We start from the raw sequence: 17,714 nt of genomic DNA on the forward strand, positions 1-17,714 counted from the left end.
ACACCAAAAATTTAAACTTTTTTTAAACAATTTTTCCTGTTTCTCCCTGTGCACTCCTCCCAAATCCTCCCAATTCTTCACAAGACACTAAAGTGGGTAAAATACATACCTGCAGCTATTCTGATACAGTCACCAAAATTCTTTCTTTTCAAAGACCCCCCCCACCCACATGATCTACTAGAGTCTGTATCCTCTATCCTGCCCTTCAAGAGCACATGAGAAGAGCCATTCTGAACCAGTGAGATCACAGGCTCAGCTGCCACTAATACATCCAGGGCACAGCCATATCTGTCCCACTGATGCAACCAGCTCCACTATCAGGATGCCCATAGGTTTATTTTCTTTCTCCCCTCCCCACTCCCCCGAGGGAAGCATGTCTGCTCATCATCTCCTATTTGTGAAGTCAGCAAACCTGAACAGGGAATACACGAGATTTGCATTCAGCAGAACAATGGATGTGAAACAAGGAAGCAGGTTACTTGGGCACCACAACATTAAGTACTTTCTGACAAAAGACTGCATTAGCAGATGACAGGAGACTGAACACACAGGAAACAAAATGCTTTGTAGATTTTTCTGTCCGTGATGTTGCAGTTGATCTGGAAGAGAATGTGCAGAGTCCCTCAGGCAGAGATAGCCTTTGATCTCAGTGTACTAACTTGATACACTTACAAATCTGTGAGTGCCTTTTGTCTTCTGCCCTCCCTAAAGAGGGTCTACAAGTAAAATAATGGATTATCTGAGGCTGCTCTGCCATAAGAAAATATATTTTAAAGGCCCTCCTAAAGTCAACTTTGTAAATGTATATTTTCCTTTTTCATGCTTGACATTCAAGCAGAAGGAAGAAAGATTATGTGCTATGATCTGTGGAATATTAAACTCCTCCCCATGATAACTTTGTCTGGAGTTATCAGAATCCCTGTATTTACTAAATATGAAAAAGCAGAGGTTGATGGAGTTGGCTTTTAACTGCTAGAATCTTTTGTGGGTAAAAAATAGCTATTAATAGATAACAACTGTTCACCTTGAAGATTGCAAATTAATTTTCAAATGACCCAATACAAAAAGTTTTGTCTCTAGATTTGTCCCTTCAAAAAATAGTACCAGTGTAAAACTATAACCTCTGCTTCTCTACAAATAATCACAAAACATCAGCCTGCTCCTGTGACAGAAGCCAGAACTCCATTCTGAAAATGATTTTTAACTGGCTGGTTTGCAGGCCTCAAGACAGGCTTTTCTACACAAGTGATGGAAGTTACAGAGTTTCACCTTCTCATGATGAGATGCCTTCTCCAGAGTCTATAAAATTTGCTATGCCCACTTTAAAAGTAGGTTATTCTGGGATGTAGAAATCCTTTATTTCAGAACACACTTTTCTCACTTGGCTTCAGTCAACAGAGGTTGTAACTGGAGAAGGATAAAGAGAACTACTTTCATGTTACTTTTTATTATTTGGTGAAAAACCTCGAGGTGACTGGAGTGCTCTACACATCAATTTCCCACACTTGGCATCTAATATGGTAACATTTCCTTGGTACAATTTTTCCAGTAATACTGCTGTGAAGATCTGAAGCAGTCACCACCCTGGACCTCCTTTATAACCAGCAAACAAGGAAGCATTTCTCATGTGTGATCCATACCAGCCTAGTACAGATGAGATCAGCTGAGTCCTGCCCTAGAACTGCTGAATTCTCCCCAAAATACAGAGGACCACAGCCTGATAAACTCACATACAAATGTTTGAACTTTTAGACCTTTAAGCCAGTGGTGATGAAGTGCACTTCTTTGCAGAGAATATTCTCCACCAGTGATATTTGGTGTGGAATGCCTGCTTTGTCTTACCTAGACAGAAGGAGAACAGCAAAGCCCCATCTCACACAGTATTTACAGACTCAACTATCTACATAACAAGGTAAGAAGTGTGTGCACAATAAGCTGAACACGAACCAGCAACAGGCACTTGCAGGAAGAAGACAACAGCACCCAGGGCTGCATCAGCCAGAGCATCACCAGCAGGTGCAGGGAGGTGACCCTTCTCCTTTGCTCAGCCCTGAAGAGAAACATCTGGAGTGCTGGGTCCAGTGTCTTTTATTAAAAGCAATCAGTCTATTAGCTGAAAGATAAGGGTGGCTTCTTAATATGAAAGGCCCATCACTGGGGTAGTTTATATAATAATTATAATTGGGATATATTGCTCTATAGAGCTTTGTTTCCTAATGGAATGTCTGTTTGATCTTCAGGCATTCCTTGGGCTTCTCTTGTCTAGGCACACTTGAGGACACAAAGTACCCATGTTGTTAGAAAATTTTAAATGTAAAAATTTATGTGTAAGTTCAACAGTACTTTTTTCTTGAGTGCTGTTTGTCATTCCCAGTTTGAAAAGAACTCAATTTTTAAAATCAAAGTATATATACCAACTTGAATAATGCTAAGAACATGGTTTATCATAATAATGGCCTTTAAAAATGCGCTATTCAACAGAAATACTGGCCTACTCCAGACATTTCAAAAACATCAGCTTGCAAGTGTTGAAGAAACTTCCCAAGAAGGATGTACTCCATCTGTAGAAGTGCTGGTTTCTGCAAAGAGAGATTTCCTCCCAAATCATATTTTATGTTTAGAAGGACAGTAAGAAGCCCCTTCTTTGACACATACTTTTCCAGAGTCCTCACTGTAGACATCCAGAACAAGATGATACAAAATTATATTTTCAAGCCAATATATAGTCTATTCCAGTTTCTACCCAATATCAAGTCTAGAATTCTTTTAGAGATGACTAATGCCAGTTTAAGGCTGTGCCCACGATTGTGCAACAGTTTCCAGTAACACACACATAGAGATCTTATTTAACAATTCCCTAATTGATAAGAACTTCTCACAGGGAAATCCAGTTTACGGAGCTCCTACTGGAAAGGTGGGACCTAATTTTAAGCACTCTGGATTCAAACAACCCATAAAAATAAAGGCTACATTTTGCAATGAACTATTTGACTGTCCAAGTGTACTGTAAATTAGTTTAATTTATTGTTGCCTCTACAAAATCCTTCAACATTTCTGTTCCTCAGAGCTCTCGCCCACATTTTCTATATTGAGAATTTTGGGATTGTTTTTTGTCAAATTCACTTCACACATCTATTCTGTTATGTCTTTATTATTATTTTGCACTAATGCTCTTTCCTCACGTAGTTCAAAACAAGCATTTCTCACTTCCCGTACAAATACAACCTCTTTAACAAAAAATTCCACATGTGGTAACCTAATAAAATGTTACCTTAGTATTAATATTTTGTTGGGCCTTTAATTACAATACCAACACAGTGCCATGGATTGGGACAGGACAACTGGAAGTTCTTTACCTGTTTCTTAAGAATCAAAGACCAAATTAATAACCCACAGCTCTTTCCTTCCCCATGAAAGAGTTGACTTTTTGTAGCTATACTACAAAAAAATCCTCAAGAACTCAAATCCCCTCAAAGTGAAACATAATTTTTGAAGCATAATGCTGAACCACCAATATTATTTCTAGAGTCAGGATAGAGGCACATGGACAAGTAACTGCAATGCACCCTAAAGCATGAATGTGTAATGTAAGGCTTTACCACACCGTAAAGGGTAAATATACTGGGGTAATCTGTGGTTATATCTTATCCTTTCCTTTATCCTCATGAAACTTCTGCAAAGTCTGAGTGTACTCTCACCTTCCTTTCACATCTATTTTTTTGGTAAAGGATGCTGACCCAAGAGCAGCCAAGGGCTTTCATAACAGTAAAGCACCAGTGCCCCAATGTCTGGAAGGACATGGGTCTAAAACATGCAGCAGGTGACAATGGATACTGATGGTAGCAGGAAACTGAAAGCTATTTCCAAAGGATCTCTGAACTGCCCTTACTTTATTAAGTAAAAAAAGTGCGAAGATGAGGCTCCTAAAAGCCTCATCTTTCTCAAGAAATCTATTTAAATGATCATATTTCCCCTCTAAAAAGCTATTAATAGAACTGGAAGAAGGAAAACCAGAATGCACTAAAGGGAACTTACAGGAAAGATGAAGAGAGACTATTTTACAAGACCATGTAGTGACAGGACAAAGGGAAATAGGTTCAAACTCAGAGGGCAAATTTAAATTAGATATTAGGAAGAAATGCTTTACTGTGAGGTTGTTGAGGCACTGGCACAGGTTGCCCAGAGAAGTTGTGGATGCCCCATCCCTGGAAGTATTTAAGGCCAGCCTGAGTGACCAGCCTGGTCTAGTGGAAGGTTCCCTGCCCATGGCAGTGAAGCTGGAGCTAGGTGATCTTCAAGGTCCTTCCAACCCAAACCATTCTATGAATCTGTGCTGGAGGAGCTGAGGACCTACATGAGTGGGAGAGTGGTTTTTGCCAGGGCAGCAGAGAAGCATTGAGAGCAGCAGCCAGATACATCAGAGCTGCCCCAAAACCCACAGACACCACAGGCAAAAGTGGGTCCTGGAGGCTCAGACTGAAGCAAAGCATATTTGTTTCCTTTATGGGTCAGTGCAGCATTAGTAGTCACTTGCAGGACAGAGAACACATGTATGTATGAAAAATTGCTAGTGTTAAATGCCTTAACAGAACAAAAATTATACTTTTTGGTATTTGGTAGATAATACTGACATGTTCATGTGTTAATAGACTAAATACTGAAATAAAATGTATGTTTTGTCTAAATAAGAGCTCCTGCCTGAATAATTATCTTCAAATTCAAAATTCACCAAAACAACACAATAGAACCAAAAGGAAGCAAAGTCTTCAGATAATATTCAAAAGTCCAAGAAGACACAGACAATTCATTGTAATTTCTGAATTTTATTGCAGCTCCTCTTTTCTTTGGAAAAACTGGAAAATATTTTAAAGTTGTGTCCAGGTCAGCTTTATGGCTGCTTCCATCACTGTGGTATCTGAAATAGGGCTTAAACTGGGAAACAGCTAATAAATCTTTGGAGAACAAAAATGGAAAAAACAGAAATAGTGTTTTTAAACTTGCATACAGACTTTCAGAAACTAAACCTTCAAATTAGAACCACTTCTCCTTTCTCTTTTGTGTTAGATTGTGTCATGAGAAGGGCAACAAAGCTGGTGAAGGATCTGTGCATGAACTCCTTACCAGGAGCAGCTGAGAGAGCTGGGGGTGTTAAGCCTGGAGAAAAGGAGGCTCATTGCTCTCTACAACTCCCCGAAAGGAGCATGTAGCCAGGTGAGGGTTGGCCTCTCCTCCCAGGTAAGCAGCAACAGAACAAGGGGAAATGGCCTCAAGTTGCACCAGAGGAGGTTCAGGTTGAACGTTAGGAAAAATTTCTTCACTTAAAGAGTGGTTAAACACTGGAATGGGATGTCCAAGGATATGGTGGAGTCACCCTTCTCAAGAGTGTACAAAAAATACATGGCACTTGTTTTCTAACAAGAAGCTACAGTTTAGATCTCTTAAGTAATATTCAAAGGAACTGAATTATGTCACAAGTTATCATGCCATTGCATAAATGATAATAAATTTCAAACCCATTAATTCCTGTACAATACAAAACTTAAAGTCCCTTTAATGCTTTCTTGCCCTCCACCATGGCTTGGTTAACAGAATCTCAAATTAAAATATTAATCTGACAAATGTGCTATTGTTAATTTATGGAACATATATTGTCACATAAGAAATATAGAACAATACCATAACTAGCTAAATGTTTTAATTCCAAGTCTGTAAAATTCTATTAATGTCAAATATTATTTGTTTTTATAACATAAATAAACTAGCTTAGGCTGTCACTCACTTCTTTTTATTCATTTTTTGTTTTGTCTTACTGCATGCATCTCTCACAAAGTGAAAAATGTCTATTTAAAGATAAGTGGAAATACTACAGTACGTAACGTTTTCATGTCAAAACAATTACATTATTATATTCTGAGTTAAATACTATAAGATAGGAAAACATTTTGATATGCATTTAACAGTTGTAATCCTTGCAAGATCAAATCAACTTCTTCCAAACCTATTTCTGCCAGATAACAAGAAAGAGCTCCCTAACCTGACCAGCTGTCCCTTGTACCCATCTTGGTCCCCTCGCAGAAGAGGGATGAGCCAGGACAGAACATCCTTCTGTAAATTTTTTTTTTAAAGGCTGAACCATGTTTTGGCCTGTCACAGATGACAGATGACTAATCTGTTCTCAAAAGCCAATCACATTAGACTGAAACACGAAATTTGGCAGTTGGATTGTTAGAATGAGATCAACCTCAAAATAACTACCAAGGTCACCAAACAAGTGTGGCTTTGCTTAGAGAGGGACTTGAAAACTGCAAGCGGAGGCTCTGCCCACGAGACAAAGAGGTATTTATTTTATGGTATATGTACTCTAAACACTATCTTTTGCATTCCTTATTTTCAAGGCAGCAACACCCATGGCTTCAAGTGCTCAATTGCCCCTGCTCCTCCAGAAATACATCTATTGGGATAGGCTGATACCACCACAATTTTCTGATGTAGAGATGGCAAAAATGTAATACACCTTTATGGAAGACAGCATTTTTTTATTTAAATAAACCAAATTTAAGCTGCATTTAGACAATTATTTGTCTTGTGCTGCATTTTTATACATATATCATGCAGCATTTTTGTGTCCCCTATGGAATAAAACAAAAATTTTCCATTATGCTATTCTCTACATGGCTTACTTGTCCCTAATAAAGAGAAGAGATAATCTCCATCCATTTTTTTAGAGAAGAGAGCATAACTATATTTTCATAATGTATTTGATAGAAATCCTTTGTTTGTTGAGTATACAGAAAGATATTTCAAAAGAAATGTCTCCTGTGCAGTTATTATATTTCAGTGAGTATAATAATTAACATAATTTTATTTGCAGCAATAATTTAAATCTTGGAGATTAAATAAGGCTCCTGTTTTCACAAATAATGAATCCATGTGCTTCTTTTAATGGTCAGTGTAATTTAAATGGGTTTGGAGACAATTTCTCTTTAGGACTCACATACTTAGGAGATATGAGTTGAGGTGATTACATTTAACATCAAGAAGATGACATCTTCATATCAACTGCAAACCCAGGCCAAGTTTGGGAGCTAAGAATAGCTCTTGGCAAGTATACAATAAAACAGTTGCCTTATGTAACAAGCACAGAAAAATTACACTCTGATACATGTGCAACGCAGTATTAAGTCTTGAGGTGTTCCAAAGAAATTTCAGTATTTCCGTGCCCTCCTTTCTTCAAGTCTCTTTTTCACCATTTCCCTTCTGACATAGATTACAATTTTCTTCTTTTTTATTAGTATCACAACTAATCATCACTTTTTAAAAATTATCCATTTCATACTAATTCTGCTTTCTGTTACTGAAAGTATATTTCTTCTTGGTGATTTTAATACTGTGACATAATAAATAAATGCTTGCTGTGATAATGCATGTGAGAGAAAGCTTTGTATCTCTGATACCATTTTGATGGCAGTGTTACAGAATGAAAAAAGACCACCAAATCTAACACATTTACACTACTCTTTTCATTCAAACTACTAAAGGTAGCACACAATATATTTAACATATAGAAGAAAAAAAGTTACTATCTTCTTTTAATACAACACTAGGACAAATGAACTATTGATTGTCCTGAACATTAATTCTACTCTTTTATAACATGCAGTAAACTACTTTTGGTTTCAAACTGCCTGATTAGACAAATTTATAATCAAGAATGTGCAATAGTAAGTAACAAAACAACACAGAGACATAAGTTCATACCAATACAGGAAAACAATTTTTTCAAAAGTAGTTTTACGCAATAAAAGAAATCTTTGGACCATGAGAAATCAGCTGCATTCCCTTTATATTTTGTGAAGTCAAGCTTTCACTCAACATATACATGGCCATAAACAAACTTTCTCAAATATCTTTACAGCTGACACCCCAGGACAACACCAAACACCCGAACCAGACACCCTCAACCAGAATACAAGCTATGTTATAAAGGTGTTCCCTCAAACCACACAACTTTCTGGATGTTCGGCTACAGAGTCTTTCATTTTAAAGACATGAGGTATCAATGGCAAAAATTAGGAGTCTCTAAATTTGCAGGCAACACAGTTGAGTTCTCCAACCTCCTATCAAGGCAAGTCACAATTACAGTAGCCCTTCCACAACCCTGTCCAAGCATACTGCCTGTGAAGAAGGGGGAAAAAGCGTGCTGGTGTGAAGTACAACACTGCACACCATCTTCAGTAGGTCACTGGTCTTTTAAATAATCTCTAGTGAACAAATAAGATTTCAGAAAGTTTTTAGTAGATAATTACACTTCCTGATTTTGTAATTAGTGGAACTACATGTAATTACATAATAATTATGACGGTAATTACGTAATTAAGATGTATAATTATGTAGTAAAAAACATTATGGAAATAAAAGCCATCAACTGTATAAGCACAATACATTTTTAAAAATAAATTCTGTATCATCTGTTTAAAGCTACCATTTTCCTCAAAATATCAAAGTGATTATAAGCCATCACTGGCAAGTTCTAAAATACATTTCTTATGAGACTTAAAAATCATACAGATAATTGTATCTTTTTAAAAATCTCTTTAAGCCTTAGCTTTACATTATCTTTCTGATGTCTAGGCAGACATATACTGAATGCACTTTACAGAGTTAAACTGTTTACATTTTTATTTCCAATTTCTACTAAAATAATTTTTTTAGAAGTAGCATTGATGTCAGAATTATGGTATCTAAAACACAGGAATTTATAACTTTTTTTAGTACCATCAGATCCATAAAACTTTTCGGTCTTCTAAAAGGAAAAACATGCTTGTCTTGCACTTTTCTCTACAGAAAAGAGCAAACTGCTGTGAGAAGCTGTAGTGACTAAAATGCCATCATTTCTGACTTGCAGTGAAGAGCAGCAGAACTGACCCCATAAAAAAACAAACCCCAAACTTTACCAAGGAAATGAAAACAGAAAGACAAAGGTCTCCATAATAAAAAAAGCCAGTGTTTCAGACAGAAAAGAAACAGTGAAGAAAAAACTGTTTCAGAAATATTTTCTGTTTAGCGAAACTCTCAAGAGAACTGATAAAGGAGAAGGCAGATGACACCAGAGAGATGATGCCATTGCATGGGTTAGAGATAACGAGTTGACCTGCACATATTCACACTTCAGCAGGAAAAAACATCCTGAAGTACAAATGAGAAGCTATTTCTGTTGGCTTTTTTCCGCCAACAAAAAAACCCTCCATGGTCAAATAACCATTCCAGTTTATGAGGAGTCAGAAATTAGCTAAGCCACTACTTCATCCCATCTGCAACATCAATACAATGTGCAAGGGAAAAAAGTCTTCATTAATCAAAACCCTTCCCTTAGTGGTCTGAACCACAGTAAATGCACTCTTCTCATGCTACAGATTTTCCACATTGTAGATGTGTTTTAACTGTTTTAACTTGTTATTTCTATTTATTTCCTTCACAAGTAGAGAAAGTAACTCCAAGAGAAGGGCACCAACCCATTATATTTTGTGATCAGAGAAAGGGTTATAGAAATGTGCAGTGTTAATGGTGTTTATTTAGATTGTGTAGGTTTAACAAAAAGATAGCATGAACAGAAAAAGAATGGAGAAAACATTACACTTAAGATCTTAGAAGTGTCCAATAACAATAAAAAAAGGCATGATCATTAGGGGAAGACAACCTAGGATTTAAATATAATCTAACTACCCATATATTACATCAAAAGGCTCCAAAACCCTATTGCAAATAATGTTCAGTATGTTCCGCTTTAAAAAAAAAAGTTAGATTTAAAAATACTCAAGAAATACTGACTCAAATTTAAAAAAAACGTTCACAAGTCTTTCTCTTCCAAACAACACATTAAGGAAAAATGAACAAGTGCTTTTGAAGAAAGATTCAGATTAAATTATTGAAAATTATTATTTTACAGTCTCTTCAAAACAACATGATTGGAAGACAAAGTACTTGACAGCAAATGTGCAGAGAAGCTTTTGTTTGCTTGGATGTGGAGATCACTACAGTGAACTAAAGTCTTAGTGATGGTGCCTAGAGATATGATGCCATCAGAAATGTTTTTTTAATTGAACTGTTCCTTCTGAAAAGGGACAGACCAGGTTTCAGCTGCTGCCATCTTACTAATAAATGCACATACACAGATACAAGTATACAATCTCTCCTTATTGTCCACTGGAGTGCACATGCAGAAAACTGTATCCCCTCTCTTAAGTACTGCAACAAGTACTTTGCTGTAGTCTTCTGTCTATATTGATAAAAATGTGGAAAATGGTTCTGATTTACAAAAGTCTTGTACAAAAAAAATCACTTCCATCTGCTACTTGACACACCAAATTAAGAACATACTGAGGATAAACCCTCACCACTGAACTGACAGGATCCACACAAATATTCAGAGTTGATTTTTTTTTAACATCTAGGTCTAACAGCCCAGAAGAGTTTCTTTTTTCCCAACATAATTTTTCAGTTTATTCATCCATAAAGTAAACTAGGGATTTTCGATGTTTTCATGGAAGGGAGGAGTGAGGTGCACACAAAAAGCTGTAATAAAAGCATGAAAACATCCTTTGAATATGCATTTGGTTTTACAAAACCGCAGCCTGCAAAGTGTATGATCAAAACAATTACATTCTATTTCCACAAAGTGGCATATACTTCAAAGATGTAGGTCTCCCTGACACACAGGAATATTTAACTGCTTTTCCCAAAGTTATCTTCCTCCCATCCTCATTTTCTTCTGTTTATCCATTAAGAGGATATGCTGAGACTCCTCAGAATCAAACCTCCATGGGTCGTATTCTGGGAAAGAAACCACCACAGCAGATTTGCAATCTCTGTCTCTGAAATACTTAAATGTCTTGCAAATAACATTTGGGACCTTCCCTCTCAAAGAAATGTGACAGTCAAAGGGCAGTAGCTTCCAGTCCCTTTCTACAGTATGGAACAGAAAAAAAATTCTATGACCAGAATCCTATTTCTCCAAACAGATCACAGTACCATAAACAGCCTCAGTGATACTAGTGCATTGTGAGTAAGTAGATTGCAGCATCCTTATATTCTATTTGATGTCAGATGATGTCAGGGGAAACTAAACTGGAGACATCTGTGCAAGGCACAGTAGTTGTAGTGACTTTATGGGGGCTCCATTTCTCTTCACTTACAGAAGTTTTCATTTTACTGTAGTCGAAGCAAAATGAAAACAGTAATATCTTTGAATATTTAACAATACCAATGTTTGAATGGAATAATGAGATAAAGATTACTCCACTCTATTTTGATCTCCTGATGACATAGCCATAAAAATACATTGATTTCCATTCTGAAGTTAAGGCACACAGAGTGAGCATACTCATGTATTTGAGCCTCAAATGAGCAAAATCACTGACAGTTGGCCTATCCTTTTCCATCTATATGAAGAGAGGATGCTACTTACTTTACTACTCCTGCTGCTTTTTACTGCTCTGCTTGCTCACCTAAGCAGCAATGTCTGATTAAACCCACAGTCCAGCTTCAAAAAACTGTCAGAAAGCACTGAAAACATGCTGAGTATGTTGCTACTCACAATAGAGCATTTTTTCCCTTTTCAGATTAAAAAAATAATTGAGAACAAACAGGCTTTCTATTACTACTGGTATCTTAAATTATGGCTTTGGACATAACAATATTAAAAATTAAACTGTTTTTTAAGCTAATACTAACTGTGCAACAGTTCCTAATTTAGAAACACAGCCCAGAATTTTCAGAATTTCACTTTTTGTAGTATAACAACTAAGAACCTTGCAATGTTAACCTATTAAATTATATCATCATAACAGACCTTAAACTTCCAGATGAAAGGAAACATTCATTTGGAGGATAAATCCTAGTATTAATAATAGGACAAAAGACCCATAACTAAATCATCCAAATATTCCTGGGTGGTATAATTGACAGCTAACCTTACCAGCCACTGAAACAAGAAAACATCACATAGACCAGTCAGCTTATTCTTTATTCTTACAGGAAAAAGATGGAAAAATAACTATCTAATGATTTCAGTAGATCCCAAATAAAACATGAGTGAACAATGTTGTAATCACCACACTGGTATAAGTAAGCAGACGAAGTGTCTGCAAAACATATTAATTAACCCTTTTGCTGTATTTCTCTTTGGTAGGCCTAACCTACTGAAGGTCTATAAAAAATGAAAAAAAAACCCAAGGAAACAAACAAAAACAAACACCAACATACAGAGAAGTGGAAAACTCTCCTGCTGTTTCTCCACAAAACAGAAGCTGAAAGAGACTTAGAATACAGCACTGCAAATTTTAAATACATAAAGCTCTCTAAGAGAACAGTATTTCACCCATCGTGCACAGAATAAGCTTCAGAAAGCAAAATTCACCTCAGATATCAAGATCGGCTCCCTACAGTAAGTACAGTGAGAACACCAAACACTACAAAACACTGTACAACTTGCCAAGCTGCAGAACCTACATTGCCAGAGGATTTTTAAATTTAGCCCATCTGTAAAAAGCAGGCTGTGGTATTGATCCTCTAGCAGGGAAAGGAAGCAGCTTGGATATCTTTTTGAACTCCCACTGATTTCACAATTATTATTTTAGATTCCATTTCAATAAATAGTATGGGCCTTCAGTATAAATAGCTGAACAAACAAAACCTGCTCTGTAATTAAGATTCTGTATTTTGAAGAGGCAAGAACAGAAAATGCAACTGAACTAGTAGTGAAATCACAAGGTTCTGAATGAGACAAGACATGAATTCTTTCAAACTACACTGGAAAACAGATTTATATCTTCAATCTCTAGCCATCAAAACTTTTTTGTTTTTATAGAAGAATAATACTTCTACAATACAAGATAAATAACAACTAAAGCTGCTAATAGGAATAAACAGAATTGACAAAAAAAACAACCGGTGTTTAAAAATTCAGGAAAAATGGCAATAAGAGGTAGAAACAAGAAAAGTCCACGCAATTTGGGCTTCAAGAAACAACAACCCAAAGCAAAAGATCTCCCCAAACCAAAATCAAAACAACAGTTAAGCAGTGGTTTAGTCACATAAAAAGAGGAGACTGAAAATATCAGACATACAAATCTACGTTTAAATTTTGCCACCATTTTTGATAAAGGCATGGATCACAGATCAAAACCAAAATGGCTTGTGAATGATGGCATGGAAACAAAATCTTTTTAGTTACAAGGGAAAATAAACTAGCTTAATGTTACAAAGGGGAGTTCACTAGATTTCCATTTCAGACCTACAACAAAAATGGTACATGCAAATCATTTAATCCTACGCAGTTTAACATGAAATGTATCATATCAGTAAAACATGTTACTAGAAGACAGAGGACACTGGTATCTTTAAAATAAATTTGTGGCACAAATAGCCACGGATAATTATTGTCAAATTCTGCACATACTGTAGAAAGTTATCTTCCTCCCAAAAGAGATATTTCAAATGGGACAGAATTATACATAGGTTTACCACACCCACATAGCCAATTGCTTTGAATCAATTGTCAATGGAAAATTAAGACATTTAATTTATCTGGCCTTGACTCCTGCTGCAACACCAAGACTGAAAACACTGGCTCGCTGAAGAAGATAATACAATAATTTTCAAACAGCTACGAAAAAGAGAAAAATACACCATGCTGAAAGGTTAACTGTCCAAGAGAAAAAAGTCCTACTAGAATTCTTACAATTCCTTACGAATTACTCTGAAAACTAATTTTATTGAACTTAGCGGTCAGGGTCCAAGAAATATTTTCCCATTAAAGCAGAAGGTGGTAAATTATGTGAATTCAGAAGCCACCATACTATTTTTCAGAGAGAATTTATTAACCTTGAAGTCTAATATTACAAATATGATTAAGTAGTCTAAAATTAATGAAAACAGGAAAATTAAGTAAAACAAGTGGCATGAACCTGAGCTATGAGTAAACCCATGATTCTGAAATGACAGGAGGAAAAGAAACCCCCTCAAACCTCAGGATTTTTATCCTTACTTCACTACACGTTAATGATATGAACAGCTATGAACAGGATGTTTGTGGCTCAAGAAAGCACCAGAAGATGTAACTCTAGCAAATTCTAGACACAGTGTACAAGACACTGGAGAGATATTATCTAAAATACCATGTCATTTCTAGTTTTTCATACTGCAAAGATTAAGTCAGCCTAGAAAAGACTGCATAGAAAGGTGCTAAGAGGAAGAATCATACAGCAGAGACCAATTCTTCTTAAAGAAAGCTCAGTGTCTCTGCCTTAGCTGCAAAACAAAACAGAGATGTCATCACTGTTTCCAAAAGCATAGTATCAGGGAAGTAAAACAAATAAATATTTAGTGAATGGCCGTAAAATAGCCACAAACAAGTTAGAACATGAAAATTATTATGAATTTTTTGTCATCACAGATCGACAGGCTGAAACACACTTTGGAACTGCAGCAAAAGGAGAACCACAAGTCACAGTTTCCAAATGAAGTTCCAGAAACTTGCAGTCCTGAAAAATGCAGTGGAATGCTGTAGCAAGAGATTGGATGTGATCACCCATGAAGTGTTTTCTACTCTTATGCCCTTATACTAGGTGAGAGATCTACCCACAGTTTGATTGCAGCCAGTAGCACCCACTCCCTAACTCTCCATACATCTCTCCATTGATGTATGAGACTGACATGCCTATGCACTGTCACTTCTTTGGATGTACAAAGCCACTGAATTGTAAGCATCAGAGTGAGTTCACTGACTTAGAGTGATTAGGAGAAGAAAAGAGAACCTCTGCAAGAAGAAACATAAGTACTACAGGCCCAAAGCAGCCAGTCTTCTCAACTTTTGAGCAGTTTTTAGCTAAGAGGTTACACTGTTTTCATTTCCATATGTGGCTTATCAAAATAACATTTAGAAAGACTGAGTTTTATTTATCACCACCCAGTAACGTAACTGCAGATGGAGGGCAGGGGTAGGGGTGATTTTGACAGCAGAGCAGTCATCAGACAGTCCCAACAGCAGCACCTTTTCCTCTCAGGCACCTCCAGATCCACAGAGGACACAACCAAGTACTCTCTGTGGACAACATGCTTCAGTGGTGGGACCCAAACATGTCTTTTTTCAGAATTCCAAGCATCAGCCCACTCTCAGAAATATTCTTCTGTTAGCTTGAGAATCACTTAGCTGCACAAAACCCATTGATCCGTAGCAGCTTAGAAATGTTTTAGTTTAGAAATGTTATGGCAACTGGGAGAAGACAAAAAAATTTTCCTAAGATCAAGTTAATCTGTATTTTATTTAAGAGAGGTTTGTAGACAATTAGCATTACTCCTTTTCTTGTGCCCTCATTTTTCTCCCTGATAAAAAGTGTCTTTCTTCAATACTAGCAGCTGAATGTAAATTTCAATTATGTACACATTTTAATTAATCTATTTACTGAAGCTAACATGTACTTCAAGCAAAAAAATTTCTCTAAGGGTCTAACATGCAAGAAAAGCACATTTTCCAAACACAGTCACTTCAAAACGAGAAAGGGGGCGTATAATATATTCTTAAAATGGTGAACTCTGACTGAACACATTCCCCTTTACAGGGGATCCTTAAATTCATACTTCTATTTTCTGTTTTCGATTACAGCCTCATAGAGCCTTCAGATTTGAAGAGTACAGTAGGTCTAGCACAATTTGCTACTAAACCATAGTTAATTAATTAAAAATTTAAACATACCTTTATCTTCCTCAGAAACCACTTTATCCATCGCATAGTCCACATCAAAAATGTATCGGTAGAAGCAGAGCTGAGTGTACAGGGCCTTATCAGAATACTGTAAGAATGTAAGAAGATAGCGATTAAAAACTCAAAAGTGTGTCTCTTGCACCCATTTCTAAGTCCACTATTAAAAAGTGATTATTTCTATTTGGTTTTCTTCCAACATGTTCTATTCATGTCAGCTTTCAGAATTATTATTAGTATTATGCCACAAAGTGCCCTTACTATACCTCTACAATTTACTTTTCCAATTTCTACAATTCCTTCTCCTTGCAATTTACACCGAGCACTTATATGAATCAACTAAACTTTTAAGTTCTTACAGAAACTTAAAATGCATTTATCCATTCTTATAGATAAATGTATCACAATGATGCCTTAGTGAGAAATGGAACTCATAAGAATGATGAGACAAAGAAATAATTTTGATGCTTTAGTATATTGTACATTACAATGAACTAAGAAAAAAATAATTAATGTCTGTTTTTTAATTAATACAGGTGTTTGTCTGCATTCCCCTCCTCGCACCCCACCATGGTTTGGGAGTGTGTCATCCAAATAAGAACAAGTGCATATACACCTTTACAGCTACATCATCGCCTTGCTCTACACATCTTTGAAGGCTATTGCATGTCAGTAATCACACATGTAGGTCAAAAATCTGCAGATGTGTATCTGTAGAATACGATATTCATTTAAATGGTCTGAAAGCCAGTTATGTCAAGCCTCTGTGCTAGTTCTTCCAGTTCCAAAGTGCACACCTGGATACTCTCATATCACTGCCACTATTCTGTGCTCTAGAAATTGCTTGAATAGACATGAAATCCATCTGGACCACACTATAACTAAAACCTTTCAAGTTCATCTCTTGCACTTTTGTTCCATATAACGACATTCCCCTCCCTGCTGTTTAAGATACTGGATTTTAGATATTGGCCAACAATGGTTTGAAGTGTTGTCCATTACAAAGAATAAGATTATTTTAACAGCATCAAACTTGGAAGTAGTGTCCATTTTAACATATTTAGAGCAGAGACAGACATATATAAACCCTCAAAGATTGTCTTGATGAGCTATAAAACAAAGGATGTGGTTAGACCAATGGAAAACTGCCATGCAGCATACCACTTAGAATGATCCTGAAAATGCAGTGGAAGAGCAACTGGTAAACTATTTCTACTTAAGTGAATTCTACTTAGCTTTTCCATCTTCTGCCCAATCAAGCCAAGTTTTGCTACTACATTCAGCTAATTTTACACTTCTATTGACATGCAATAAGTATCTATAACTATTAAGCAACTCATGTTGAGACATCTGACAACTATTACTACTGCTTAGTTATTTTTTATATATTTTAACAGTATTTTTTTTTCCACTTCATGTGAACCTATTTTAAAAAGACACACAGAAGCATATTTTATTCCTTATTAGCTATTCTACGATATGCATCATCATTATACTATTATACACCAGTTATTTTTAGTAAATCCTGATTACTGCTTCCTGAAGAAGAAAAAAGGAGGACGACAGCGATTAAGTTATTTGTTTAGTTTTTTAGATTCAGCTGTAATTGCTGGTACACATCTCCCTGACTGCACACATGAAGCAGGTTGAATAGAACACTGAAATTACCTCCTTCATAATAGTTTGTTTTGATAATGTATTGTGTGTCGAGATGATGAGAAACAGTTGCTGTCAATTTGATTAGCCATTATATTTTTATGTTAATTGCCATTATTGGGTCCATTCTGTTTAGTGTCACCATAGAAGCCATACAATGTTAGCATAAATAACAAATTGGAGTAAATTAGGAAGATATATTTTTGCCAATTCATTTTAATTGCCCCTCAGTCCTTCCGTCGGTTAACGCAGCTGTTGACCCATAATAAGCGCTAGGTCAATATAGCTGCTTGTCAATTCA

The 17,714-nt window shown here is 36.2% G+C and overlaps 1 protein-coding gene across 2 annotated transcripts in view; it reads right to left on the reverse strand.

Annotated features, from left to right (window-relative positions):
* POLA1 (DNA polymerase alpha 1, catalytic subunit) overlaps positions 1–17,714 on the reverse strand; it is a 185,875-nt gene that overhangs the window by 26,530 nt on the left and 141,631 nt on the right. For both annotated transcript variants that reach the window (XM_058854715.1, XM_058854724.1), the window contains exon 36: positions 15,752–15,848. In XM_058854715.1, the coding sequence (XP_058710698.1) occupies positions 15,752–15,848 (97 nt within the window). The remainder of the gene's footprint in view (positions 1–15,751; positions 15,849–17,714) is intronic.

The sequence above is a fragment of the Poecile atricapillus genome, chromosome 1, assembly GCF_030490865.1.
Source record: "Poecile atricapillus isolate bPoeAtr1 chromosome 1, bPoeAtr1.hap1, whole genome shotgun sequence".
In the NCBI taxonomy this organism is placed as follows: domain Eukaryota; kingdom Metazoa; phylum Chordata; class Aves; order Passeriformes; family Paridae; genus Poecile; species Poecile atricapillus.